This window comes from Heloderma suspectum, chromosome 6, assembly GCF_057233095.1.
Source record: "Heloderma suspectum isolate Gila_16-S chromosome 6, 16-S_ref, whole genome shotgun sequence".
Classification (NCBI taxonomy): Eukaryota; Metazoa; Chordata; class Lepidosauria; order Squamata; family Helodermatidae; genus Heloderma; species Heloderma suspectum.
The window spans coordinates 57,154,860-57,182,170 of NC_139463.1; the positions used below are offsets into that span (position 1 = coordinate 57,154,860).

The 27,311-nt window shown below is 49.7% G+C and overlaps 2 protein-coding genes across 6 annotated transcripts; one reads left to right on the forward strand and one right to left on the reverse strand.

Annotated features, from left to right (window-relative positions):
• Positions 1-1,248: 1,248 nt before the first annotated feature.
• On the reverse strand, positions 1,249-12,172 carry TCAP (titin-cap). 5 transcript variants are annotated; one of them, XM_084804505.1, is made up of 4 exons: positions 11,989-12,172; positions 9,431-9,628; positions 5,328-5,548; positions 1,249-2,638 (listed from the first exon to the last, which is right to left on the reverse strand). In XM_084804505.1, exons 3-4 carry the CDS (start codon positions 5,474-5,476, stop codon positions 2,242-2,244), a joined length of 546 nt encoding a protein of 181 aa, XP_084660631.1. In that variant the 5' UTR covers positions 5,477-5,548; positions 9,431-9,628; positions 11,989-12,172; the 3' UTR covers positions 1,249-2,241. The 5 variants fall into 5 exon arrangements, with proteins under 5 accessions (XP_084660631.1, XP_084660632.1, XP_084660633.1 ...); XM_084804506.1 differs by lacking the exon at positions 11,989-12,172 and having other exon boundaries at positions 5,328-5,545; positions 9,521-9,864; XM_084804507.1 differs by lacking the exon at positions 11,989-12,172 and having other exon boundaries at positions 9,521-9,864.
• A 4,708-nt stretch (positions 12,173-16,880) lies between these two features.
• On the forward strand, positions 16,881-25,092 carry PNMT (phenylethanolamine N-methyltransferase). The gene is made up of 3 exons (XM_084804501.1): positions 16,881-17,040; positions 22,057-22,267; positions 23,359-25,092. Exons 1-3 carry the CDS (start codon positions 16,881-16,883, stop codon positions 23,786-23,788), a joined length of 801 nt encoding a protein of 266 aa, XP_084660627.1. The 3' UTR covers positions 23,789-25,092.
• Positions 25,093-27,311: the final 2,219 nt, after the last annotated feature.

The window sequence follows — 27,311 nt, forward strand, 5'->3', positions numbered from 1 at the left end:
TAGCTGCAAAGAATTCTGGGGCATCTACATGTGTGACTTCCCGGAATGTGATCCAGCCTTCTGAAGAGCAACGTGATGCTCTTAAGGAATGTATGAAAAGTGGAAAAGCAAGGTGTGGCATCAGTACCTGAGGCTGAAGCCAAACATAACATGTGAAGCATGGAGGACACCATTGCTGCCTTCTCAGGCAATTCTTTTCAGGGCAGGAACGCCTTCCAATTGCTTCCACTACGCTTAAAAATGTTATGTATGTCTTCAGCCTTAGGGTTATGCGAATGTGGTCTCGCTGGGTCCATCTTGGATACCCTTGGGGAGCCACGGGTTTAAACGAGGGCTACACTTTTTAAATCATCTCAAACATCCAATTAACTAGCTAGTGTTAGTTAATGGATTGATGGAGGCAAATTTCCAGCAGTGGCACACAGGGGTGCTGTTACTTGGATTCAAAGGGCGGGGCAGAGATTTCAGTGAAGGGAAAGATTTACAGTTTCCAAAGCTGCTCTTGAATACCTTGTAAATTAAGTTTCCCCAAACAGCATATTTTAAAGCTTTTTTCATGACTACTTTAATGTCTCATCATAACCAGAGATAAAGGTGCTCCTGAGGAGTGTGTGTGTTTTAAAAGGGGGGGGGGAATGGGGGCTATTTCCCCCCCCTCCATACATAGTGCTCCCGGAGAGGCAGAGATGGAAGGGTGTGTAGTGGTGGCTGTTTTTGGAAGCTATTTTGGCTGTGGTAGGTAAGGGGGTTTACTGCATGTTACATGCAGATCTGTTTCAAAGGAAGAGCATCTTCAGAAGGGGGAGATCTTAAATAGAGAGGTGGGTGTGGGTGGGTGTGCGTAATCCATTCCCTGTCTCTTCCCCAACCTCAGCTCCCACCCCATGGCTTCCCCACCCTGGGTGGAGTTCAGGAGGTGCATTTGCAAGGGGTAAATAACACTGTTACTACTTCACTTGTCCTGATTAAGGATTTTGTGTAATGTGAGAGCCTGCACACCCCTTTACCAAGAGAAGTTGGATTGAAGCGAAAGGTGTCATCTGATTTGCATCTACCTGATAACTGTTCTGTGTTGCTCTAAAATGTGCACACTGATTGAAAATGAAAAAGCGATTGATACATTTGTTAAAGTTGTCAGATTGCTGGTACAGGACAGATGTGAGGTCTTCGAAAGATACATATATTCTGTTATTTCCCTTATCGCATTAATCTGTAAAACTACAATAAAGAAAAATAGAGTATTTCGCTTTGATATATCTTTTTTATTTTCTTTAAAAGAAAAACAGAGGATAAGAAATATAGGGTGTTGGGAGATATTCACAGTGGAATTTTCCTGCCTTCTCAGTTACTTGTCTACAGTTGTCATTCCATGCGGGGGACGGGATGCAAGCCCAGATCTGCTTCTTGAACCTGTTCTACTCAGGCTAAAAACTCTTCCTTGCCTTCTCTCTTAGCCCTTTGATCCCACCCTAGATCATCACCTTCCCAAAGTGCCATTGTTCCTCATTCCACATGACACACTCTACACACGCTCATTCATTGGGACGTTTCACTATGACAAGAAGTCCTGTGCCCCAGGTCACGGAGCTGAGCAATGAGATTGGGGGAGCAGGACTCTGGAAGCCAAAGCTAGACCCAATCCCATCATCCTCTCATTCCTTCTAGTCCCTTGCTGTGACAGAACCAAGAACCATAACGGAAACAAGAACGTCATCAGCTTCTGACAGATTCTCTCCCTTGCTGCTAACCATTAGACTTTGCGTCCTTTTCCAAAGCTAGAATTGGGAGGTGTCTTGCCCTCTCTCTCTCCTGCTAAAGACAGGAATCATGGCGCCCACCATCCTCTACCTTAACCATTTTTCCTTCAAATTCCTTTCACGCACTCCTAACTTTAGGAGTTGAGCACGCTGTTTTTGCCTCTTTCTCCTTTAGTCCGGTGGGCTGTCCCTACCCCCCCAGGGAGGCAGTCTTCAAAAATACACCGTGCAGAAAGGTCAGCACTGGCGGTACACGTGCACATGACACTGTACATCTAATTATCTATATACACACACAGGTACAGTCGCCGTCTTTGCCCCCTCCCCCCAAAAGGGTTATTCAAGATGGGTTCGATCCTACCAAGTCTTTTCTACAGTTTTGGGCCCCTCTAAATAGTCCTCATGCAGCAACAGAGGCAAAGGCCCGAGGCATCCAAGCCAGTTCCGATGAGGAGAGTTGTTGCGCTGGGGGTGTCCCATGGCCTCAGCCTCTCTGGGCCTCCTGAGACATGGAACGGGACAACGAGCGGGGCAGGCCTGCTTTCTTGAAGTCGGGGCAGCTGGGTTGGATGACGAGGGGCAATTCCTTGGTGATCTCAGCCAGAGGGGTCTTGCCGGGACACACACCTGTAACTGGCAGTGACTCCACAGACTCGGAGGGCGTCGGTGTAAGCTCCCGCTCAGCCTTGGCGCTCAGCTTGGCTGGGGTGAAGATGGGCAGGGGCAAGACCCGCTGATAGGGCAGGTGGTAGGAGGCCAGAGGCTCGCCCAACAGACCCAGGCGGAGGATGCCCCATGGTGACCGTTGCACTATGACCCGGGCCTCCTGCTGCTGGCGGTAGGTCTCTCGGCGCTGTTTGTCCACCTCAAACCGAGACCAGCTGTGGAGAAGTGTGCAGAGAATTAATTGTGGATTCACCCCACGCCCTACCCCAGCTGTCCCCTCCTCCGGCCTTGAAACTTCTAACATCACCATCTGGTCTCATCCCATCCTATCCCTCGCATGGCAGATAAGAGTGGATTCCGTCACACTCGATTCATGAAGACAGAGCTGCTTTCATTGCCTGATTTCATACTCACAATTGCTCTCACCCTCTTCAGGTGTTTCTACCCCTCACCTGATAAGGGGGAGAGCAGGGAGCTCTGCCCCCACCAGCTTCCATGCCTCGGGAGAGGGGAACCTGCTCTCCTTGTGGAGGCTCCCTGGGCAATTCAGAACCCTGCTCCCCTGCTCCCCACTGCAGAACTGGGCCTTTGCAACACATGGGAGGGAGCTGATGAAGCCAGCCCTGTGGATGCAGCGGAGGAGCAGAGTCACCCTCAGGCAATGCTAATCATAGAACCATAGAACAGTAGGGTTGGAAGGGGCCTTTAAGATCGAGTCCAACCCCCTGCTCAATGCAGGAATCCAAGTCAGAGCATCCCTGACAGGTGGCTGTCCAGCCTCGTCTTGAATGCCTCCAGTGTGGGAGAGCCCACCACCTCCCCAGGTAATTGGTTCCATTGTCAGATTGCTCTGACAGCCAGGAAGTTTATCCTGATGTTCAGCCGAAATCTGGCTTCCTGCCACTTGAGCCCATTATTCCGTGTCCTGCACTCTGGGTGATCGAGAAGAGATCCTGGCCTTCCTCTCTGTGACAACCTTTCAAGTCCTTGAAGAGCACTATCCTATCTCCCCTCAGTCTTCTCTTCTCAAGGCTAAACATGCCCAGTTCTTTCAGTCTCTCCCCATAGGGCTTTGTTGCCAGTCCCCTGATCATGTTCGTTGCCCTCCTCTGAACCCTCTCCAGTTTGTCTGCATCCTTAAGGAGCGCCTCCAGCAACACCAGACAGGCCACTTAACAAGATCAGCCTCAGATGGCCTTCTGTCTGTCCCATCAGCCAGGACAGCTAGACTGGTGGGGACGAGGGAGAGGGCCTTTTCTGTGGTGGCCCCCACTCTGTGGAACTCCCTCCGTAAGGAACTCCGTCATGCCCCCTCTTTAATGAGCTTCCGCCGTGTATTAAAAACATGGTTGTTCAGGCAGGCATTTGGGGTGGGTTAGGGTATTTTAGAAAATGTTTTTATTGTAGAATTTTATTGTTTTAAACTGTTTTATTGTATGTTGTACATTGCCCAGAGTGGCTGGGTGACCAGCCAGATGGGTGAGTAATAAATTTAATAAATAAATAAAAATAAATAAAATCCTTCTTAAAGTGTGGTGCCCAGAACTGGACACAGTACTCCAGATGAGGCTGTCAATGGCTACTAGTCAAGATGGCTGTATGCTACCATCAGGATCAGAGGCAGCATGCCTCTAATACCAGTTGCAACACCCAGCAGGAGCTATAGCCCCTGTGTCCTGCTTGCAAACTTCCCACGGGCACCTGCCCGGCCACTGTAGTAAACAAGATGTTGGACTAGATACAGCATGGGTCTGGCCCAACAAAGCTGCTCTGATGACCAGAGGCAGGAGCTCTCAGAGTACCAGATGCCACACTGCCTTTATACAAATCTATGGTGTGACCACACTTGGAATACTGTGTATCGTTCTGGTCACTGCACCTATAAAAAGATTTTGTAGAGCTGGAAAAGTGCAGAAAGGGCAACTGAAATGATCAAGGGGCTGGAACATCTCTCCTATGAGGAAAGGTTACAACAGCTGGGATTGTTGAGCTTGGAAAAAAGGAGGATAAGGGGAGACATGATAGAAGTGTACAAGATTATGCATGGTGTGGAGAATGTGGATAGGGAGACATTTTTCTCCCTCTCTTAAAATGCTAGAACCCGGGGTCATCCCATGAAGCTGATTGGTGGGAGATTCAGGGCGGATAAAAGGAAGAACTTCTTCACACAGCACATAGTGAAACTATGGAACTCACTACCACAGGATGTAGTGATGGCCACCAATTTGGATGGCTTTAAAAGGGGGTTGGACAAATTCCTGGAGGAGAAGGCTATTGATGGCTACCAGTCCCGATGGTTATATGCTACCTCCGGCATCAGAGGCAGTTGCTTGTGAGTTCCCCAGAAGGATCTGCCTGGCTGCCGCTTCAGACAGGAAGCTGGACTAGAGACAAGCTCTGTTAGGACCAGGGAAGCCATCTGTATGTTCCTCACCATTTGTATGGATTGAACACAGGAAAATCCACCATTTTTTAGAAACCTGGGTTAAGAAGCTCACAAGTGTGTAATTAATCCACATGAAGTAACTATAATAAGCATGTATCCCATGGTGGTTCTCCCTCCAATCCATCCCACTGACCCTCACCATTGCTATGTTCCTGGTATTCTGAAGAAATTTCTCCTCTCTATTAACCTGAATCCATATAACTGAAAGAAAAAGCTCCCCCTTTGCTAGATGAAGGCTGTGTACCCTACATGTCTGGGTCCTCCACAACTTGACCATGTTTAACTTTGTAGATGGAACAATCAAGACTTTCTTTGTCTAAATTTGCTTGGTGGATCCCAGTGGAAGCCTTTGCCCAACCAGTTACTTCCATAACAAGAAAAAACAACTGACCCGTTGGGTTGCAATATCTTTGGCCCAGCCTATCCCAGTCTCTGCCTGATCCAAGCCCAACACTCACCCTTCTTCAGGCCTCGTGGTGAGCGACAGGTCTTTCCAGTCAGCAGTGAATGATTCCTTCCGTGATGTATCCTTCTCAGACACCTGGCAGCCCAGCTCAGCCGCAGACAGTGTCCCGGAGCTGCGGAGGACCACGCTCTTGCCGTGCATTGTTGCGTCTGGGTTTCTGCTTGAACTAGGATGGGTCTTGAAGTCTCAGTTCTGTCTGGTTGCTCATCCCTGCTGCAGGTGAGTTATATAGTTTTCTGAGTGCTGATTCCCCAAGGAGTGGGCGTCTGGAGCTATATTTGTCTTGCAGAATCACTGGTGGAGCATTCCGATACCGGACACCTCTCCTATCCCCTTTGCCTCCCCGGCATGTGTGTGTTACTGGAAACCAAATCTGTGACGTTACAATATTTTTATACTCTTTTAACCCTATCCTTCCTGGCAAGAATTAGTGGCTGTCAACAGGTCATTTAATTAATTGATCATGGAAGACTGAAAAAATGCAAACATGATATTCTGAAATAATCTTAAAATTGGGTAGATGATGTTTGTTTAGTATTTCAAATTTGGGCCCACTTGAGTAATGATAATGATAATGATTTTGGCTAAGAGGGGTGCCAGGTCTTCACCCAGGGATGTATTATTTTTCAGTGCCTTTAGCTCAGCCATAGGGAACATATTAAACATCAGAGTGAGTACCTCTGATCATGTGCAGAATACACACATTTCTGCCTTGCCACTGAGGAATGATGAAATTCAGCTGCTTTAGAATGTCTGGCATCTCCAGCTGGTTTTGGCAGGCAACAAATATGAGATCTACAAAGAGCCATCAAATCCTCGATATAGGGTGGCTGTGTGCCCTACTTTACAGAAGGCAATCCTCTGCTTGGAAGGTTGCCCTGTCCAAGTGCAGTTTAATGATAAAGAACCTACGATGGGAGAGCAGCGGGGGCTCTGAAGCTGCCCTTCAACAATTTGCACCTGGATAGCAGACTAAATGAGCAGGCACACAGGTCATCTAGTCACAATCTTCCCCCCTGTGATGACCTGTATTTTATTACCACTTAAATTATGGCCATTATTTCTAAAAGTGCATCTATGCCTTTAAATGAGCATATGCACATTTTATGCCAATCTGTGTCTCTTTTGCCCTATCTTTTGGTGATACATTTCCTCTTTTTTTTAGCAATCCAGAAGTTGTCACCCTAATGAAATACGGTCAGGCTACATACTGTTGCATGTTGATCATCAAATGCTACCATGGTTTCAATATTTGACAAGATTTCAATACATCCATCAAGCCTGAAGAGAATGTTCGGCATCAAAATTTATAGGATAATGTCTGGGTCCAAATTCATGTTAAACTCTTAATCCTTATGGGCATTGGAGGAAGAAATGAACTCAGGTGTCCTGAGATTAAGTGAAACTATGAGTGGGGGAGTGTAATTCAGAAAGGCATCCAGTGATGGATGGAAGGTTTATGGGACTTGTTGATGGGAGAAGGCTGCACTGAGCCAGCACAGCTGTGTGACGTGTCTGGGGAATGAAGTCATTTGGAAAGAAGATATTTCCACCCGCTCCCTCCCCCGGTCTAGTTTCAGGACTACGACTCCTCCTACACACTCACACACACACACACAGCCAGGTCCAAACACACTTCTTTCTGCCCAAGAGAGAGACGCAATGTCAAAACTTTGGTCTGCCTGGGAGAAAATGTCCTGCATGGTCTCGCAAGGGGAGATGGGGACAGGGGCAACGTGAGATGTTGACTGGGCAACAAGCCACTCTGGAGAGAAGGGAGTGGAAGAAGGCACATGCATGCCCCATGCCCCCTAGAGATGGTGGTAGGAAGGAAGGCGGAGAGGGGCAACGAGGGAAGGCAAATCAGTGGTGGAAAGACAGACCCTGACCCAGGGAAGCTGGGCTCCAAACCCAATGTATTTATTTATTTTATTTATTACTTTTATATCCCACCTTTTTTCCTCTGGCGAGGAAGCCATGGTGGCTTACATAGCCCTCCTTTTCTCCATTTTATCCTCACAACAACCCTGTGAGGTAGGTTAAGCTGAGGGTCAGTGACTGGCCCAGAGCCACCCAGTGGGCTTCATGGCTGTGGGGGGACTCAAAATTGGATCTCCCAAGTCCCAGTCCAACACTCTAACCACTACACCACACTGGCTCTCAATCATGAAGCTCACTGGGTGAACCGAGGCCCTGTCACTCTGGCTCAACCTAACCTACCTCGCAGGGTTGTTGTGAAGATAAGTATTAAGGGGCTGCTCACCATGTATGCCGCCCTGAGCTCCTTGGGGAAAAGATATGATAATAAAAATGTGATAAATAAACAAACAAGGAGAGCCTAGTGGTTAAAGAAGGTGGGTCAGCAGGGACCAGCATGCTGGAGTGAAATTAGTGTTGGGATGTAATAAAATCCTGGCTCAAATCCCTGCTCAGTTCAGTCATCTCTCAAAGTCTAACCTACCTCAAAGGGCTGTTGGGAAGATCAGCTAGAACAGGGGTGCAGAACCTCTTTCAGCTCGGGGGCAGAATACCATGTCAAAGAAGCTCTCGGGGGCCACATTCCAATGGTGGGTGGGGCCAACACCAAAGGGGGTGAGGCCAACATACCAGCATATCGTAGCTGAAAGCTCTTACTAAGCCTTAGGAAGAGGCATTTCAACCTGCAGAATAGGGAGAAAACTGCACAATAGCTAGGAAACCACCAAATGGTCAGGGGTCAGGGGGTGGGGGGTCAAAGGAAGGGGTCATGGCCATCTGGGGAGCCACGGAGGGCCGGGTGTAGCCCACAGGCCTGAGCTACAACACCCCCGAGCTACAACATGGAAAATTGTAGGCCATTTTTGAATACTGACTAACGTTGCTGCAATGGAGCAATAGCACAAAGCCAACAAGCAACGTCTGAATTCCACGGAATGTCCATTCTTGCTTTTATAATTTCTTCAGGGAGAGGGGCTTTAAAAAGTAACACTTTTATTTCTTTATTCTGTTTATATCCTGCCTTTCCTCTTCCATGGAACCCAAGGCTTGAGTTCCATGGAATTGGTAGTGATGGCCACCAATTTGGATGGCTTTAAAAGGGGAATGGACAAATTCCTGGAGGAGAAGGCTATCAATGGCTGCTAGTCCTGATGGCTATGTGCTACCTCCAGTACCAGAGGCAGTTAGCCTACGTACACCAGTTGCTGGGGAACATGGGTGAGAGGGTGCTGTTGCGCTCATGCCCTGCTTGTGGGTTCCCGGTCGACAGCTGGTTGGCCAGTGTGGGAACAGAATGCTGGACTAGGTGGACCCTTGGTCTGATCCAGGAGGGCTCTTCTGATGTTCTGATGTTCTTAAGGCTGCTACTGAGCTGGACTCTTTGCGCAACCGAGAAGGATTCCCTCTAGAACAAGGAAGACCATCAAGTCCGCAAACACACTGATACAGCAGCACCCTGTCCGTGGCCTCACCTCGCACTCCGATCCCTGAGTCCTCCTCCCTGGATGCTGCTCCCTGCCTTCTGCACTCCACCAGTCCCACCCCCAAAAGAGATGGGGCTGAGTGCCCCCCACCCGCATCTCTACCCCAAAAAAGGCCGAAAGTGGCTCATCCCAGGGGGTTGGACTCGATGACCTTGTAGGCCCCTTCCAACCCTACTATTCTATGATTCATCCCCAAAAGGCCTGCTGTGTCCAAGTGGCAGCAGATAGATCAAGGCAGGAGAGAGACAGGGAAAGCCCTGCTCAGTAACAGCAGCCTGGGCCCCCATCTTCCTCCCATCTAGAAGACTTCAGCTTGCTCTGCTCGAGGGCATGACAGGATTTGGGGGTTCTGCCAGCCAACAGCACAGCTATAAAAAAAAGGGAGGAAGGAGAGTGAAACCCCAATTAAATAGCTGTGGATTGATCAGCAGTAGATGGAGGAACTGAATGGTCTGGACAGCCAATGGAGGGGGTTCTCAGTCTTTCCTGTTGCTGGGTTAAATGTTAAGTACATTTTCTTGAAAACTGTAATAGCTACAGGAACAATTCTTGCCCCTCTACCTATTGAGTATATAAATAACTGCAATTATGGAACTGATACTGAAATCTGAGAAGGAAAAAGAATCCCCGTTACCTGCCACAGAAGAATGCACCTCCTCCTCAATCTGAGTCACTGATTGGAACTGCAGTTACTCATACAGGGATGCAACGGGCAGCCACTCACCTCTGCAGGTAGCTACTTCTGTTGCATTTCTTCAGCAGGAGTGACTGAATGATCTCTCTCATCACACCTCATGCAGCCGGATTGCCCCACCAACATCACCACCAGAGGCTGCTGGGAAAGAGGCAAGGCTAGAGGAGCAGGACTGGCCCACAGCACTTTGCTGCCGGAAGCAAAGGACAAGAGACCCCCACCCCGCTCCATTCACAGTGGCGCGCGGTTAGGGCTGGACTTCAGGGCCCATCAGGCCTGACACGGCTTGCTGCAGCATCCTTTCTTCTTATTTGTAAAACCATATTAGAGTGAGGGGACAGCTGACTGGGCATGTACATGGTAGCCTCTGTGCCTGCCCTTATCTCGAGAACGCAGACATGTCCCAGGCACCAGTGTTGATGTGTTCTTGATTGCTTTGGAACACAGGCTTTTGCAAGGAGAATCTCCAGCGGAGCCTCCCAGCTTGTATAACACAGATCTAAAATTATTACAGCGTTGCCTGCACACACAAACGCACACGCACACTAAGGATATCGGAGGAATCTGCCACGGATTCAAACAAGTTTGTATTTCTATAAATCCAATCTGTGGATTCCACAGTGGACTGTTTTTTTCAGAGTCAGAAAGATTCCATGGACTTGTGGACCATTTTTTCAGTGTGTGTGTGGGGGGGGATTTGTACTAATTCACATTAACTAATGCACATTTGCGCAGGTGCACATTAGCGCAAGTAGAATGACATTCTGGTTTTAAAAATCCAATTCCATCAGTCAGGGGACAATGGAACGAAAGACACCTGACAATCAGTGAAACACAGACGGGACGGATTTAACAAAAAACATACATTCCTAACGCAGAGACACAGGGGGCTCCTGGCTCCGTTTAATCAGATCTAAACACTTTCTCAGTCTGATTGCAGGAAGATCCAGTTCTTGTTGAGTCTAGGATGGATAAGGTGAAGAGAGGCAAAGGTGCAGCCACGAACAAGGCCAAAGTAAGCAGGCCATAGTTAGCAAAAGAGTAGCAAGAGGAGAATCTTCTGGCACCTCAGAACAGTGAGTAAAACCAGTCTTGCCTCATCCTCATCCCAGTCTTTCAGAATTCTTGGGTCATACTCAGAGCTGTTGGGGGGAAGAGGAGGAGGAGGAGGAGGAGAAGAAGAAGAAGGAGAAGAAGAAGGAGAAGAAGAAGGAGAAGAAGAAGAAGAGGAAGAGGAAGAAGAAGAGGAGGAGGAGGAGGAGGAGAGCGTGCAACCTTAGCCGCCTCCTGCACCCTACTTTTTCTTTCAAAGTAGCACCATGAGCCATTTCACTTCAGGAAAGTGCCAAAGTGGGACAGGGCTGCCATGTGCCTCGGGAAAAAAGTCTCATACTTCATGCAGAGGCTCGAGATCAGGGGTGGGCAACCTTAGGAGGTCTGGGGGCCAATTTCTCCCTGGCCCAAACCTCTCCCACCCCCCGCCCCACTTCCTTGACACCAGAAAAACGTTTTTGATTTTTGTTCTGCATATAAGAATGGAAAAAGTCTCATGCGTCGTGCAGAGGCTCTGGAATCAAGATGCACTGCTTTTCCCAACCTGGTGCCCTCCTGATGTGTTGGGTTACAACTCCCAGCATCCCCAGCCAGTAAGCCAGTCACTGTGCTGGCTGGAGGTGATGGGAGTTGTCGTCAAACACATCTGGAGGGCACCAGGTTGGGGAAGTCTGATGTACATGGGCAAGGATTCTCACACATCTGATAATACTGAGCAAGCCTGATTTACAGGGCCAGGGCACCCATCCTGACTTGTTCTGGCCTAAGGAGGCTTCCTTGGTTGGTGTGGCCTCCCTGCCATTGCTTCCTTTGGCCAGAACCGGTGGTGCTGCTGAATCCTGGCCTGACATCCCTTATATCAGGGGTGGGCAGAAAGGCAATCCAGACAGAGGAGAGGCAGCCCGATGGGTTTTACTCCCCTTTTTTAACATTAGCCAGAAAAGAGGCATTCCCCACAGCTTCTAGGTTAGGCTCCTGAAACACAGAAAGATGGGGGGGGGGGGGATCAGGAGTGGATTTTTCTGGAAAAGGACCATGTGACCACCGTTCTGGTACCAAAAACGAATTCCGGGGGTGACTACGTGCTCATATTTTGGACATGGTTTAGCTGGTACACCTGGGACCCAGTTCTAGTGAAAAACAAAGGAGGTCCCACAAGCCTCAAGCCTGTCCACACTGCCTGCAGTCACCGTTGCCAGTCAGGTCACGGGTGGGCAACTTGTGGCCCTCCAGATGTTTTGGCCTACAACTCCCATCAGCCCCAGTCAGCATAGCCAATAGTGAGGGCAGATGGGAGTTGTAGGCCAAAACATCTGGAGGGCCACAAGTAAGCTACCCCTGAGTTAGGTAATGTTAGGCCCTGGACTGGTCTTACAGAGGATGCCCCCACTCTGCCACACCCCACTCCACCCATTTTGACAGTGATGTGCATTTCTCCCACTTACTTCAGTATGTGGCAAGCCAGCGCTGCTGCGTTTGGGAACCTTCCTGCTCATTCTGCTGTGCCGGGCCTTGGACTTCTACCCCGAAGTCCTGCCCTGACAGTACCACTGTTACCAGTCTCAGACCCGCTGTGGGTTGGAGCCACTGAAACCTGACAACGAGCAGCCATGAATTCATTAGTGTACTGATTCAAGGCCTGCCCAATTTCATGGAGGCTCTTCAGTGGCCTTGTAGGCCCCTTCCAACCCTACTATTCTATGATTCCTCCTGTTACCCTTTTCCCCCCTTACCTCTCTTGCTTTGCCCCCACCCCCACCCCAGTGCCCTTACACCCCCCCCCCCATCTCCTCTCTTCAGCATTCCCACCTTCCCCTCCAGCACAGTTGTGGCAAAGCCAGGTCTGGAGAGGTATTTCTCATGACGCCCTTTGCTCTGCCCACAGCAATGGCAGAGAGAGACAGAGTGTAGATAGATAGATAGATAGAGAGAGAGAGAGAGAGAGAGAGAGAGTGTGTGTGTGTGTGTGTGTGTGTATTGTGCGGGTGTGTAAAAGCAGAAACGGGTATCTCTGGTTGGTGCCCTGCTGCAAGTCATTACAGTTGCCCACAGAGATTTGCAGAAAGGTTTATTTTAACCATTCTAAATTTAGACCTCCTCAGAGTCAAGATAAAGACACTTTCCCTTTCTCTTTAATTGCTCCCATACCTTTTAACAGTGGCTTGGCCTGCAGACATTAGCAATAACACTCATCTGCATGCCCTCAAATGCTTCTCCTGTTCCGTTGGGTATGTAGCTCAAGCTTATTGTTAAAGGCACAAGAGCAAACCAGGCTGGCTTTTGGTTGGTTGGCAACCTTCTTCAGAGACCACCAACTCAATTCTCTATAAAGTAATTTACGTGAGAAGAATCTGCTTGGGAATTTGTCTTCTTCCTCAAAATGTATTTCATCTCCAATTTTTGGCCTAAATGCTTTAATCCTCGCACAACTGAGAAATTACTTTCTTCCCCCATCTTTACAGTTACAAACTCACCCACTGCTCTTCTGCCCTTAGGACATGTACTGTGCAGAAATCAGCAATGTTTACTTGAGATGGAGGTCAACATCGCCTGCTTGCTGCTGTTAACCAGGGCAGCTACCAGGAGCCCAGTCCATTCCAGTCCAGATGACAAGGGCAACCGCTCCCTGGTTGCGTGGCACACATCCGATCAAAGTCAAGCATCCTGCTTCCAAAACAGATCAGCCAGATGTAGGCCATCTCCAGCTAATAGGTACACACTTCCTAAACATAGAGCTTCCATTTAGATTTCGTAGCTAACAGAGGAGGAAACACTCCTGCTCTTCCTTTGTATTGACTACTAGGGTTCTCACATTTCAGGACCAGCCCATAAGAAAATTTAGAGTGCAATCCCATGCATGGCTACTCAGAAGTAAGTCCCATTGAGTCAAGTGGGGCTTATTTCCAGGTAAATGCATATAGGAGTCCAGCCTTAGTCAATACTTAGGAAAGAAGCGGCCAAGGCCTGGAGCAGAAATCTGCCAGGGGCAGTGCTAGGGGCTGGGGGGCAGAGTGCATGGGACCAGAGAGAGCAAGGTCAGAGCAAGCAGTGGATGGAGCCAAAACCCCATGCATCTATTCACCCCCACACACACACACACACCCATGCATCCCATTCACAGTCATTCATACTGTCTTTCCATCTCTCTCTCTCTCACACACACACAGGGCACCTCAGATGGCCTTTGGAAGCTCAGGTCCAGCTGGATCCACACTTTCAAAGGGCTCTTCGAAGGTGGGCTGCCTGCATGGCAGCAAAAGGTGCTGAGGGGTGGGGAGGGGGGCTGCATTGGGAGGGGCCAGGAGCCACGTGTGGCCCACAGGTTGCCCACCTCGGAGCCGGGAGAATCAGAATTGCTACTGTAATTGTTGTAAGCCCGTTCAGGCGTTTGGTACCCATGAATGCAAGACGTGTGAAACAGGCCAGTGGGAATGCATGGGACCAGCCCTGCCCCTCCCCGACAACGCATGTGCCGGCCACGCTCTCCAGCCTGTGCAGGAGTGCCGTCAGCCTCAAAGAGGCTGCTTCCACGTGCATAGAGTTTCCCCCATGGGAGCCTCCGTCCCAGAGGAGGAAAACCCTGCGCACGTAAAAGCACCATCATCCAGACTGACGGCAATCATGCACAGCCCGGAAGCCTGGCTGGCACGTGTGTTGTTGAGGGATGGGGGCAGCCGCACACTGTCCCACTGGGCTAGCCCCAGATAGGGCTATAATTTCATGAAAATGCACTGAGATCTGGCTGTAAATGGGAGAGATGCCCCTTTTTGCTGACATTTACTTATTACATTTCTACGACACCCATAGCTGAAGCTCTCTGGCTGGATCACAAAAATTAAAACCACAAAGGACAGAATAAAAACAGTATGAAATATAAAAGCTTAAAACTACAGTATAAAAATACAACTAGGTATGACTACTCCTTAAGCTACGGCTGGTGAGGGCAATAGACTATGACTGTATCTCTCTACATGCTGCCAAACTTTGCTAGGCCTTTAAGGAGGGAAGGGTGCAGTCTTGGGGGGCGGGGGGCAGGAAGGTGAGGGCTTTCTTCCTTCAGCTTCTGCTATTGAGCTGGGCTCTCACTGTCTGACCTGCCTTTCTTGATGGATTGATCTGCTGTCACTTTGCACGCTGCAGAAGCTTGTCTTGACACAGCAGGGCTTTAAGGAAGATACAGTTTCAGTCTTTACATTAGGAATCATGGAGGAACTCTGTTTTCTGCTTTTTTGTGGGGACACTTGGAATGTGTAAGACGGGAGTGGGGAGTGGGAAACATGGTAGCGTATCCAGTAGGATTCTCTTTACAACAACAAAGGAGACAGTCAAGCGCCCAGGCACACACATCAGACTACATACTTGCCATGGCCCATCCTTTCACTCAGATCCAGACTAAGGGCTTCTCTACATGTGCAATTTATTGCACACTCATCATTGGCCACTCATGGAAGTTTGCAGGTCCTTTACATGATGTCGTCAACTTCCATGTTGTCTCCCACACTTTGCTCTGGTTATCCTGCTGTCAAAAAGATTGGAGATAAGCTGAAATAAAAATTAACGTGGCATGTTGGCAGTATGTAATGCCGGCGTAGCACAATAATTCAGCCACTAGATGGTGCTGTTCCATTGAACATATAGAGCATTGCTGCTGAGAAAGGAAGTTTTCAGTTCCACATTACCTGCTTGCTGTCTAAAGGAGCCCGTCGTAATCCTGCAAAGAAAACAGAAGCAGAAAGCCCCGGTACAGTTGCAGGATTTTAGCCTGGTGTAGAAATGCTGTTTCTCTTCCCACCCCTTCTCTGCATTCCTATGGTCTTCAGAGGTGCAAGGAGGGAGGAAGGGAGATTTCCCCCACATCCCACATCTTCAATCGACTTTAAAGATGATAAAGTTGTGGCCTTCTAAGACCTGGTGTGTCTAAGGCAGTCTGCGTCGACCTGGTTTCCTCCAGATGTATTATATTCCAGGTCTCATCATCCTCAGCCAGCATGGCCATTGACTGCAAATGATGGGAGTTGTAGTGCAACACCCCTGGAGAGCACCATGTTCCAGTGGGCTTCCCTTCATTTTACAGCCTGCAGAGTGATGGCAAGAGATACTGTCAAGCTTGACTGCAAGTGGCCTCAACCACCAAGGCTGAAGGGACAGACCAGAGGCGCCCCAATGATGCCGCCTGGCAGGTGGGCGTTTTCCAGTCTCCCCAGGACTGCAGTTCTCTGCCAACTCTGAAGAGCATTTTCATGAGAATTATACCAGCCACAAATTATACTTGTCCCCTACTAGCAATTGATTCAGTGCCAGACTATACATGACATCAGAGATCCATAATCAGTTGTACTAATTTAAACAAAAAACAAAAACAAATGTAAGAGCAGCTGGGGGCTGGGGGGGATTTTAATCCGGAAATGGCACAGATGTCAAGATTTCAACACGGTTGCCCTGATGGATGCAAGTGCAAGTGGGAGAGAGGATTTAGAGCAGCCTTCCCCAAACTGGTGCCCTCAGGGGTGTTGGACTGCCACTCCCATAATCCCCAGCTAGCACACCCAGTAACCATGTTGGCAGGGGATAATGGGCATTGTAGTTCAGCACATTTGGAGGGCCTCAGCTTGGAGTAGGCCGATGTACAGAGTTTTTGATTTGTTTTGCAATGTTGGGCGTTCAGGTCATGGGCCTCTTGTGTAATGTGTAGTAACAACTAGTTACGTAATAAGTAGTGAATGACTGTTGCGACAATCTGATCACTAGAGAAGATCCATATCCTCTGGTCTGGATTGTGTTGACTTGGGGGTGGGGGGATGATTTGCAGCCGCTCCTGTTTCTTCAGCGGAGGGGTGCCGCACAACCCTCTGCTCTTGCGCATGGATGAGATGCAGGGGCTTTTAAGCTCTGGCCAGCAAGGCTCTTCCCTGAAGGACTGTCTGCCACCCCACGTCCTCCTGCCAACCCTCCCTAGCTCCTGACACTGATGTGGTTATACTGGATGAACAGCCTCAATAAAGTGTCCTTTCAATAGAGTTATTAAACGACTGTGCAGTGGAAGATAAACCCATCTGTTCCCTTGCCCCCAGCGTCGCCAGCGCGAGTCTCCATCAAGCTCTTGGAAAAAGGTCTTCTCAATTACTCCACGGCGGAAGGGCGTGGATGTGTGTTAGAGAAATGGCCCCAATTTATAGATACCCCACAGGGAGTCTCTGATGGTATCAGCTCAAAGTACTTGGCACTAATTGCATTGGGTCCATTAACCTGTTTTGATGCCTTCGGCAAGCCTGGCTATAAAAACACTTGCCCAGCCCAGCCCACTGAGTGAGCTGGATGCACTGAACATCTCCTGAGCATGAGTTCCGTTGGTGTGGCGGCTGTGGCTGAAAGCTACCAGACGTTCAACCCCAGGGCTTACCTGCAGAACAACTACATGCCACCTCGTGCCAACTTCACAAGTGAGGAGTTCGCGGTGCCCTGGAAACTCCGTTGCTTGGCAGACGCCTTTGCCACAGGTAGGCATAGACCTGTAACCTTTTCCGTTGCAAGCGGGAGACATCTGATTTTGAAAGGTGAACTCCCTTTGTCCCACTTGAAAATGCTTGGCCTTCTTTTTCCAGATTGTTTCACCTTTTCTTCACAGTGTTATTGACAATCAAAATAAGCTTTCCACGTGCTGAGCTTGCCAAGGCTCAGCACTTGGAAAGGCATGTTGCAAAATAACTTGGCTCCCTTGTAAACCGCTAAAGAAAAGCTTTGCAAAACCTGAGCTGCTAGATCAAAGCAGAGCTTGCAAGGCCTCAGCTTTTTTGCCCACTGATTGTGATAAAGTGGGGTAGACTCAAGCGGCTTTGCTAGACAGGTGAGAGTTTGGACTTGTGGGACCTGTGGCAGGAAACAACCATGGCTCAATCAGTACTGGTGATGCTCGAGTGTTCACCCTACAAGTGCAAGACCAAAGGTCTTATGAACAAACCACCACCACTCTCTAGCAGCCTGGGTCAAGCCACATTTCTTAACTCCCGTTTTGCTTATTTGCAAGCAAGTAACACAGCAAAGAAGAGACAAGCAGATTATAATTTACAAACGATATGGACCTATATGCTATAGGTGGCAACTAATATTATGTCAGTCCCTAAGCTTGCTGTACCCAAAATGTTGGGGCTTTTGCCTCCTCCTTAAGATATCCAGAGGAAGCAGCAAAATCTCGGGGTGAGACCAGAACTACGAGCCGGGCTAGTTGCTGCTTTTCTTTCTGGAGAGCTTTTGCAACTCGCTCTGCTTCCTGTCCCCAAGCTAGTCACAAACTGCCCTTGACTAGCCAGTTCAGAAGATTCAGTCAGTACTGCCAGACTGAACATCTGAGTATAAATCAGGACAAAACAAAAATTATGGTTTTGGACAGAACAAACAGCCCCCACAAATGGTTGCTTGATGGACATCAGATTGAACAAGTGATTTTTAAAAATTATTTAGGTATAACGTTTCAGCCCAACAGGTCTGTGGCTTTCACAAGTACTGAAAGTAACTCAAATGGCAGACAGAGCTACAATTGGGCTAAGATTTCATGGAACCAAGGGTTGCAACACAGGGTGTCTCTACACAAGGAATTTCTTGCTCACTCATGATTGGCCACTTGTGGAATTTTGTGGGTCCTTTACACGACATCGCCAACTTCCAGGATCTCTCCCGCGCCTTTTCCTGTTTATCCCACTTTCAAAAAGATCGGAGATAAGCTGGCATATAAAAAAATGCAGGGTATCAACAGTGTGAAACGCCAATGTGGTGCTATGAACTTGCTGAGGAAGGACTTTCCTCGATTCAAACCACATGTAAATGCTTGAGTACATTTCTTGATCGGAGGGAGAAGAGGGTAAAATGCCTCCCTGCAACAAAGGGAGACAGATATGATCCCCCACCCCACTGAGCTCAGAATCAACATCCTCTGTTGATTCAGAGCATCCCATTAAGTTCAATGCAGCTTACTCCCAAGTAAGTGTGCTGAGGGTTGCAGACTTGACAGATCTTATGTCTACTCAGAAGTAAGTCCCATTGAGTTCAATGGGACTTACTCTTAAGTAAGTGTCCTTTGGGTTGCAGACTTGCAGCATGATCTTATGTCTACTCAGAAGTAAGTCCCATTTGACTACAGAGGGGCTTACTCCTACGTACCAAGGATTGCAGACTTACAGCACACTCTTATGTCTACTCAGAAGTAAGTCATAGCTTTCCTGGGGGCTGGGAGGAAACAGTACAGCACAAGCTAAGCAATGAAAACAAGACTGTCCCCCCGCCATGCTCCTTTTCACAGCACATGCCAGGGAGGGAGGGCGACACTCCTTCGATTCAAACCATGTGTCTGCTGTGTAAAGGAGCCCCTCCTAATCCCGCAAAGAAACCGAAAGCAGAAAGCCTCATTTAGGATGTGGGGGTTTTGCTCAGGTCAGGACACCCTTGGTCAACCCTTCTCTAGAAATAAATAGGTGCAGGATTGTGCCCCTGCTGCTGTACGGTGTGCCTTTGTGGGCCTTGGACAGCTCTGTCCTTTGGGGAAGGTACAGAATAAATGTGCATGTCGACTTTGGTCAATACCCAGATCAGCCAGACCAGCCACAGTAAGGGCAGAATTAGACCTTCCCCAGATTAAAAACCAGGCGCAGAGGTTGGCAGTGCTGTTCTGGCTGAAAATCATCTTCCGGGGGGTCTCAGTCTTGGGAGCTGAAGTTTAGGGAGAGATGGGGGAGAGGTCTTGGTGGCAGAAGCTCTGTGAAATGGCTTTAAATGTGGACTTCTCTGTTCCCTATTTACTGAGCTCGGGCTATGAGAAGGCTAAAGGCGCCGTATTGCAATGCCTGAAAGGTGTCTCATTTCAAAGTAATTGCGCAGACATTTCTCTTTGTAAACCAAACCCCTTATATTCTAGTTTTATGTGTATACCTGCTCAGGTTCCGCTTTATTTGGAGCACCTGGCTAAGAGGGAATTGTGGCTTGTGTTCACCCCAGCCTGGCTAAATGTCCTTCCGCTGGCAGATTATCCTGGGCGTCTGGAGAATATCCCAAGGAATCTTCGAATCTGCCCAGGGTGGAGGACCGTGCCCATTTTTTACTGGAGTGTAAAATGTTTACTATGCTAAGAGACTTGTATATACAGCTGCTACTGCGATGGAGTGGCGAGAGTGTTGGACTGGGAGTCAGGAGAGCCGGGTTCCAGTCCCCACTCGGCCATGAAGCTCACTGGGTGATTTTGGGCCAGTCACAGACTCTAGCCCAGCCCACCACACAGGGTTGTTGTGAGGATAAAATGGAGGAGGAGAATTATGTACGCCACCTTGGGTTCCTTAAGGAGGAAAACAGGTGGGATATAAATGTAATAAATAAATAAATACCACTGGCAAGGAAAATAAAGAAAACCAGCCACGAGAAGCTGCTGTATTTGCTACCTGACAGGACAGAGACACCACAGTTAGAGCTGCAAAACTGATCACAGCCGCCTTGAGTGTGCATCCAAAAGTAAGGGATCAAGAGCTGATCTATACTGTTTATGCTGTCCACAAGCTGGGGAGCCTCCCCTCTGTATTGTGCTGACTGGGTGTCATCAGGTTGTTTCTGCTGCAACACTTTTATTTTTAATTGCTATTTTTATTTTTATTTTGCTATATGGAATTTAATACACTGACTGTTATGTCTTTTTGGAATTGTATGGTGGCTGGTTGCTAATGCAATGAACTGTTTTAATTTTTGTGAACCGCCCAAAGGGCTTCAGCTATTGGGTGGTATAGAAATGAAATTATTATTATTATTATTATCATCATTATTATTAAATAATTAATAATTATATAATATTATATATTATATTATACAATAACAACAACAACAATTAAAAAACTGCCTTTGCCTTGCCTTGGCTCGCCTGCTGGCTGTCCCTTGCCCCTGCCAAGCTTCACTCTCACCTACCAGGCTTCACTCCATTCCCTGTCAGGCTTCTCTACCCCTCAGGGCTCTGGAGCCTTGGTATCCAGGGCAGACCATGGCAGGGCCGGCTCTACAATTGAGGCAGGGTGAGACCGCTGCCCTAAGCCGCAGATGCTTGGGGGCGGGGGCAGCATCGGCACTAGTTTCACCTGCTCCTGAGCCACTCCTGCCTTCCTTGGGCAGCACCCTGGTAGTGGCGATGCCTGCGTCTGGCTGGCCAGGGCTGTCCGTGTCGCCTCGCTGCCTCCTCCCAACACTCACGGGCAGCGTAGTAACCGACCATGCGCACAGGCAGGGAGGGGGCCGGGCCGGGCCCTCCCATGACATGCGCTGGCGCCACTGCTGCATTGCAGCATATCTGGAGCGGGCCGGGAGCAGGGGCCAGGCAGAGCAGTGGGCAAGCGGCTGCAGGGAGCTGGAGGAAGGGCTGTGTGCGCTGCGTGGCCTGCCTCCCCACTGCCCCCGCCCATGCTAGCCTGCTGCCATCCGGCAGAGTGGAGGATTCTGTCCCATTGACAGCATTGAAGGAAGATTAACCTGCCAGCATCTTCTGCACGTGGAATGAGGGCTTGTGGGAGCCGTCTTGTTCTTCACCCCAGGCAGCAAAAGCCCCATTCCTCAGATCTGGAAGCGAAGGCCTCAGCTAGCTTGGAAGCTCCAGAAAGCGGTACCATCTCTCAAGCGCTCCCCGTTCCTTCAGAGACGCCTGAGGCTTTGAGTGGCTCCGAGGAGCCCATATATAGCCTTCCTTTGGTCATTCAACCAGTAAGCTATTAGGCAGGGTGGGCAAAACTGTGGGTGGGCAAACAGGGGTGGCCAAACTGTGGGCAAAAACTGTGGGCAAACTGTGGGCAAAACTGCCAAACTGTGGGCAAACTATGGCCCTCCAGATGCTTTGGCCTACAACTCCCATCAGCCCTAGCCATCATAGCCAATGGTGAGGGATCATGGGAGTTGTAGGCCAAAAAAAATCTGGAAGGCTACAAGTTGCCCACCCCTGCATCAGATGACTAAATGTAGTGAAAGACAGAGCTCTTGCACCTATCATTGTTTTTTGGAAGAGAGAATTTTGGCAGGTGCAGCTTTTGCTGTCCTTGCTCACTACAACCTGCAGCTACTGGAATTCTTTCCTCTGCACAGGTCAGCGGAAAATGTTCCAGTGGTCTGTGCCTCACGGGGCAACATCTGGCTGCCTGCCACCCTCAGTGGTTCCGTTCCCTTGATGGGAAGGCCATCTCTGGGCAGAAAACTAGGCTCCAGGCTATTGGATCCCTTTTTCCGGTTGTGTGAAGTAATGCAGGTCCCCTTCCCCGGCAAGGTGTGGGAGAAAAGGCCTTTTCTGCAGGCCTGAACCAAAGTTCCCAAGATGGAAAAGTGTGATTTCAGATACGCGACCACCAGTCTCATCCTTCGGGTGGGGATGGTTCTCACCCAGTTTGTTTCCCTGACAAAGGTTAGCTGCTACTAGCCCAGATTTTTAAATAAAGATTTCTGGTCCTCATGTAATGGTTATCAGGAGCACATCTTAGTTCTTCCTTCTCTTTCCTCTCCCCTTGCAGGGGAAATCTACGGCCGTACCCTTATTGATATTGGCACAGGCCCCACCATCTACCAGCTCCTCAGCGCCTGCGACTACTTTGAGGAGATTGTGGCCACCGACTACTTGGAAGTGAACCGGGCTGAGATCCACAGCTGGGTGTGCGGCGAAGAGCCCGGGATCTTCGACTGGACCCCGTACATCCAGCATGCTTGTAGGATCGAAGGCAAAGCGTAAGAAACAAAGGTTTCTTCCCGGGGGTTAGTTTGGGGGATGTACAGCCAAATGCAACAATGGCCATCTGCACGCCACCCGTGGCTACACTGGCCAGGGTGCCTATGGGAGAGGGCAGGGAGGACCTACTGGAACTCAGTGGGCTGCAGGAGGGGAGGAGATGCCTGAAATTGTGCTAGCAGGTCCAGGAGCCAGCCACAATTAATTAATTAATTCCATTTCATACCACCCCATAGCCAAGCTCTCTGGGCGCGTCACAAAAATTTCCTGACTGTGTAGTGGAAGGTATTTCGTTTGGTTGCCACAGGGCCTAGCATTTGGCTTACTCTTTCCAAGGCCAGCACAAGAGCACGGCCCCTTCGTTCCCCGTATTGCTTTTCGGCCACTTGCCTGCACAGCTCAGGGGGGTGCCAGGTCTAAAGCCCTGGCAGCCCGCGTCGCAGCCCTCAACCTCACCACCGTTCAGCCTTGCCTCCTCATTGGCCTGGGAGCAGGAGCATGTGCTGGCTGCCGTGGTGGCCTCTTGATTCAGAATGGGCAGCTATACCTACACGTGGGCAGCATACCCTCTCACCCGCCCAGCTCTGCTCCCAGCCCTCGCAGTTCACCACAGCACTATGCCCAGCATGCAGCTTCCCCCCCATAGAATCACCCTATTGGAGTGGGGCCTCGAAGGTCATCTAGCCCAACCCCTTGCCAGTGTAGGAAATCCACTACCACAGCACCCCTGACAGGTGGCCCTCCAGTCCCTGCTCAAAAGCCTCTAGCAAAGGAGAGGCCGCCGCCTTCTGCGGCAGCCTGCTCCACTGCCGACCAGCTCCTGCCGTGCCAACCGGCCTCCTCTCCCTCCCGCTCACGGTGCTCTGTCTCCGCTCGGTGGAGCCACCGGGCCGTGGGCTACCTGATCTGCCGCTGCCGTCCTGTCGTGGGGGGACGCCACCTGGGCTGATCTGGTGCAGCAGGCGACAGCTGCTAGGGGGCCAGAGACAGCACTGGCTGGGGAGCCTGCAGGGGGGCTGTTGCACCGCAGCTGGGGAGCGGCTGGCCCTGGCCCTGACCTGTCTCTTTGTTTCGTTCCTGGCTACCGTAGGGAGCCATGGAAGGAGAAGGAGCAAAAGCTGAAGAAGAAGCTCAGGAAGATCCTTTCCATTGACGTCCACCAGCCCAACCCACTGGGCTTTCTGCTCGGCCAGCCGGCTGACGCCTTGGTCTCTGCTTTCTGCCTGGAGGCGGTGAGCCCTGACCGGCCCAGCTTCGACCGAGCCCTCCGGAACGTCACCACGCTCCTCAAGCCCGGCGGCCATTTCCTCATGATTGGGGCGTTGGAAGAGTCCTTCTACTTGGCCGGAGAAGCCAAGCTGTCAGTCGTGCCCATGAGCCAGGCGGCCGTTGAAGAAGCCTTTGCCAAGTGCGGCTATCGCATCCACAGCTTCCGCTCCTACGACATGCCGCCGAGCCTGAAGATCGGAGTGGACGACGTCCAAGGGATCTTCTTCATCCATGCGCAGAAGCTGGCGTGATCCCGGCTTGCCTCGCTGCCCCTTCACCGCCTCGCCAAAGAAATCTAAGACGGCGCTGTATCTAGCTAGAAATGCGACCCACGTGCTGTTCGCGGTGCCCCCTCTCCCCGCGCTGCTGTGCTTAGAGCTGGGCATCCTCTGGTTGGGTTTAACTGTCTTCTTTCAACTCAAGCTCACTGCCAAGAAAAGGTGGTTTCATTTCCCTGCCTGAACACATCGCTTGCATGGTTCACTCTGCTTCTGCCACCCACCGGCAGGGATAGAAAATGACTCATGCAGGCCCCCCCCCCCGCCCTAGCTACTGGGGGCTCGCCAGCCGCTGTGGAGCGCCAGTTGGTCAGTGGCGGAGCACTTGCCTCCCACGTAGAAGGTCCCAGGTTCAATCCGTGACACCTCCAGTTTAGAAAGGGCATTTTGGAGTTAGTTAACTGGGCTGAGGAAGACCTCTCTGCCCGTGACCCCCTAAAACCACTGCTGGCCAGAATAGACTGTGTCAGGCTAGATCAGGGGTGGGGAACCTTTTTTTCATGTCAAGGGCCTCATGTGCTCAAGGGTAGTCTGTCAGGGGCTGCATGCTGGCAGTGGGCCAGGCAGAGCCAAAAGTGGGCAGGGCCCTGAGACTACCCCTGAGCACCCTCCATTTTCTCTGTCCCTTTCTGCCACCCCATTCTCTCTCTCTCTCCACTTGCTTTTTTCTCCCCCCACCACCCTCCCCACCCAGCATGCTGCTAGGGAAGGGACAGCTTGCCCTTTCCAGAGGCCTGAACTGATGAATCACCAGGGCCTTTGGGATTTAGGCCACAGGTTGCCTACCCTTATGCTCGACGGACTGATGCTCTGATGGAACCCAAGGCCATTTCATGTGTGTTGAAGTCCTGATCAATTCCCCTCTGGCTTCTGTAAATTAATCACGCATTGCCCATATATTTTCAAATTGCTCTCTGCAACCAGCAGGGCTAGAGCCTTGCTACTTTGTTTTGTTTTCGCCTCAGAAAAATAAAACCGGGTCTATTGGGGTGCTGAATTCTGATAGTGCAGTATTTGCTATCATAATGTGCAGGACAGCTCTAAAATACCCAGAGACAGAGACATTAAGTTGCTTTATCAAAAATGGAGGAACGGGTGAGGAGGCATGCTCAATCCTTTGTAATGTGTGTTCTGGTTGCTCAAACGCATGATTTTGCTCATGATTGATTTGGAAACGATAGAACACAGTTGTGACGCTCCTGTGTATCGCATTGCTCCTAATACAAAGACAGCTGCAGCAGGAAATTTTGCTCCAAGCACTTCTTATTAAACAATGTAAAAACTTCCCCCTTGATAAAGGGTTCTGCAAAATTCATTGGGACCCCTACCTACTTGTGCAGCAGTCTTTGGGGTTCACCACATGAGAATGAAATCCTGCATCCTTACCGGGGCTTTCTGCTTCCAGATTCTTTGCAGGAGTAAGATTGGCTCCTTCACACAGGCAGACATGTGCTTTGAATCGAGGACTTCCTTTCTCGGCATGTTCTATGTTTCTATATACTTCATTTTACAACCACTAAATGGCACTGTGGTTATAGTGCAATGCCGTCATTACACACAGCTGGTAGATCGGATTACCATCCCTTATCTGCATTATCTCTGGTCTTTTAAAAAGTGGGATAAGCAGCATAAACCATAGGAGGGGCCCTGGAGGTTGACGACGTCATGTAAAGGATCCACAAACTTCCGCGAGCATCCAATCTTGATCGTATGATATAAGCCCTTGTGTGGAGAAGCTGTTTGTATTTGGTGTCTTTTCCTATGGCTCTAATTGATCCTGATGTGTGCATGCACATTGCTACAACATAAACCAATGTGGTGGTTTTCAAATGTTTGATCTTCAGGGAATACTTTCCACATCAGCTCATCTGCCAACATACCCTAACACATTGCAGACAGTTCTGGAGGCATGGTCTAGGGCAGACACTCGCTTCATGTGGGGCACTGGCCAGGCCTCTCAGGCATCAACAATATCCCATCTGAACTGAGAATGCAACCTAGAAGAGAACTAACACTTCCCTGCATTCAGTAATGGAAGATAAGCGGTCTTTCATGTAAACTTTTCAGCCATTATTATTCTATTTCCAATGTTCAGGTGTGAGTGCCAAAACAGCACCAGCCCCACCACCCACACAAGGGGGGGGGGGCTATCAGCAGGATTAGGGGAACCCCAAAGTGTGCAGAAATACAAAAAAACCAAAACTCCCTAGGGAGACCCAAAGCAGCCCAATGAGGACTGAGTATGCTACCGTGGCTACAGAACTCAGTGGCTGACTGTTGCGGGATGGAAGGGAGAGGATAGAAAACCAGGTGGGGGAGGAATGGACAGTGGGGGCTGGTGGCTCCAATGTCAGTGGGGCAGTGAATCCAACCCGGGTTTCAGTCAGAACCAGCCAGAACTCTAATGGAGCTATCTATGCACCTTGGATAGCTCCTTTAAAGTTCTGGCTCATTCTGACTGGAACGGAGTCACCACCCCATTGACATCAGAGTCACCAGCCACTACTGGGAATGGAGTATCATAAGAACTTAAGAAGAGCCCTGCTGGATCAGACCAAGGGTCCATCTAGTCCAGCATTCCATTCACACAGTGGCCAACCACCAGTGGTTGACCAGGAACCCACAAGCAGGGCATGAGTGCAACAGCGCCCTCCCGCCCATGTTCCCCAGCAACTGGTGTACATAGCCTCCTTGCCTCTGGAGGTAGCACATAGCCATCAAGACTGGTAGCCACTGATAGCCTTCTCCTCCAGGAATTTGTCTAGCCCCCTTTTAAATCCAGCACAATTGGTGGCCAGCACTACTTCCTGTGGTGGTGAATTCCATAGTTTAACTACACACTATGTGAAGAAGTCCTTTTATCTGTCCTGAATCTCCCACCCATCAGCTTCATAGGATGACCCCATTGGGTTCTAGCATTTTGAGAGAGGGAGAAAAATGTCTCCCTATCCACATTCTCCTCATCATGCATAATTCTGTACACCTCTGTCATGCCTCCCCTTACCCTCCTTTTTTCCAAGCTAACCATGCCCAGCTGTTGTAACCTTCCCTCATAGGGGAGATGCTCCAGCCCCTTGATCATTTCAGTTGCCCTTCTCTGCACCTTTCCCAGCTCTACAATATCTTTTTTAGGTGTGGTGACCAGAACTGGACACAGTATTCCAAGTGTGGACACACCATAGGGCAGTATGATATTGGCAGTTTTATTCTCAATTCCTGTTCTAATTATGCCTAACATGGAGTTTGCCTCTCTTTTCTTTTTACAGCGGCCGCACACTGGGTTGGCATTTTCATCGAGCTGTCCACCACAACCCCAAGGTCTCTTTCCTGGTTGGTCACCACTAGCTCAGATCCCATCAGTCTATACTTGAAGTTGGGATTCCCCCCCCCCCTCAACGTGCATCGCTTTACACTTGCTTACATTAAACTGCATTTGCCATTTAGATACCGATTCTCCCAGTTTGGAGAGATCCTTTTGGAGTTCTTCACAGTCCTT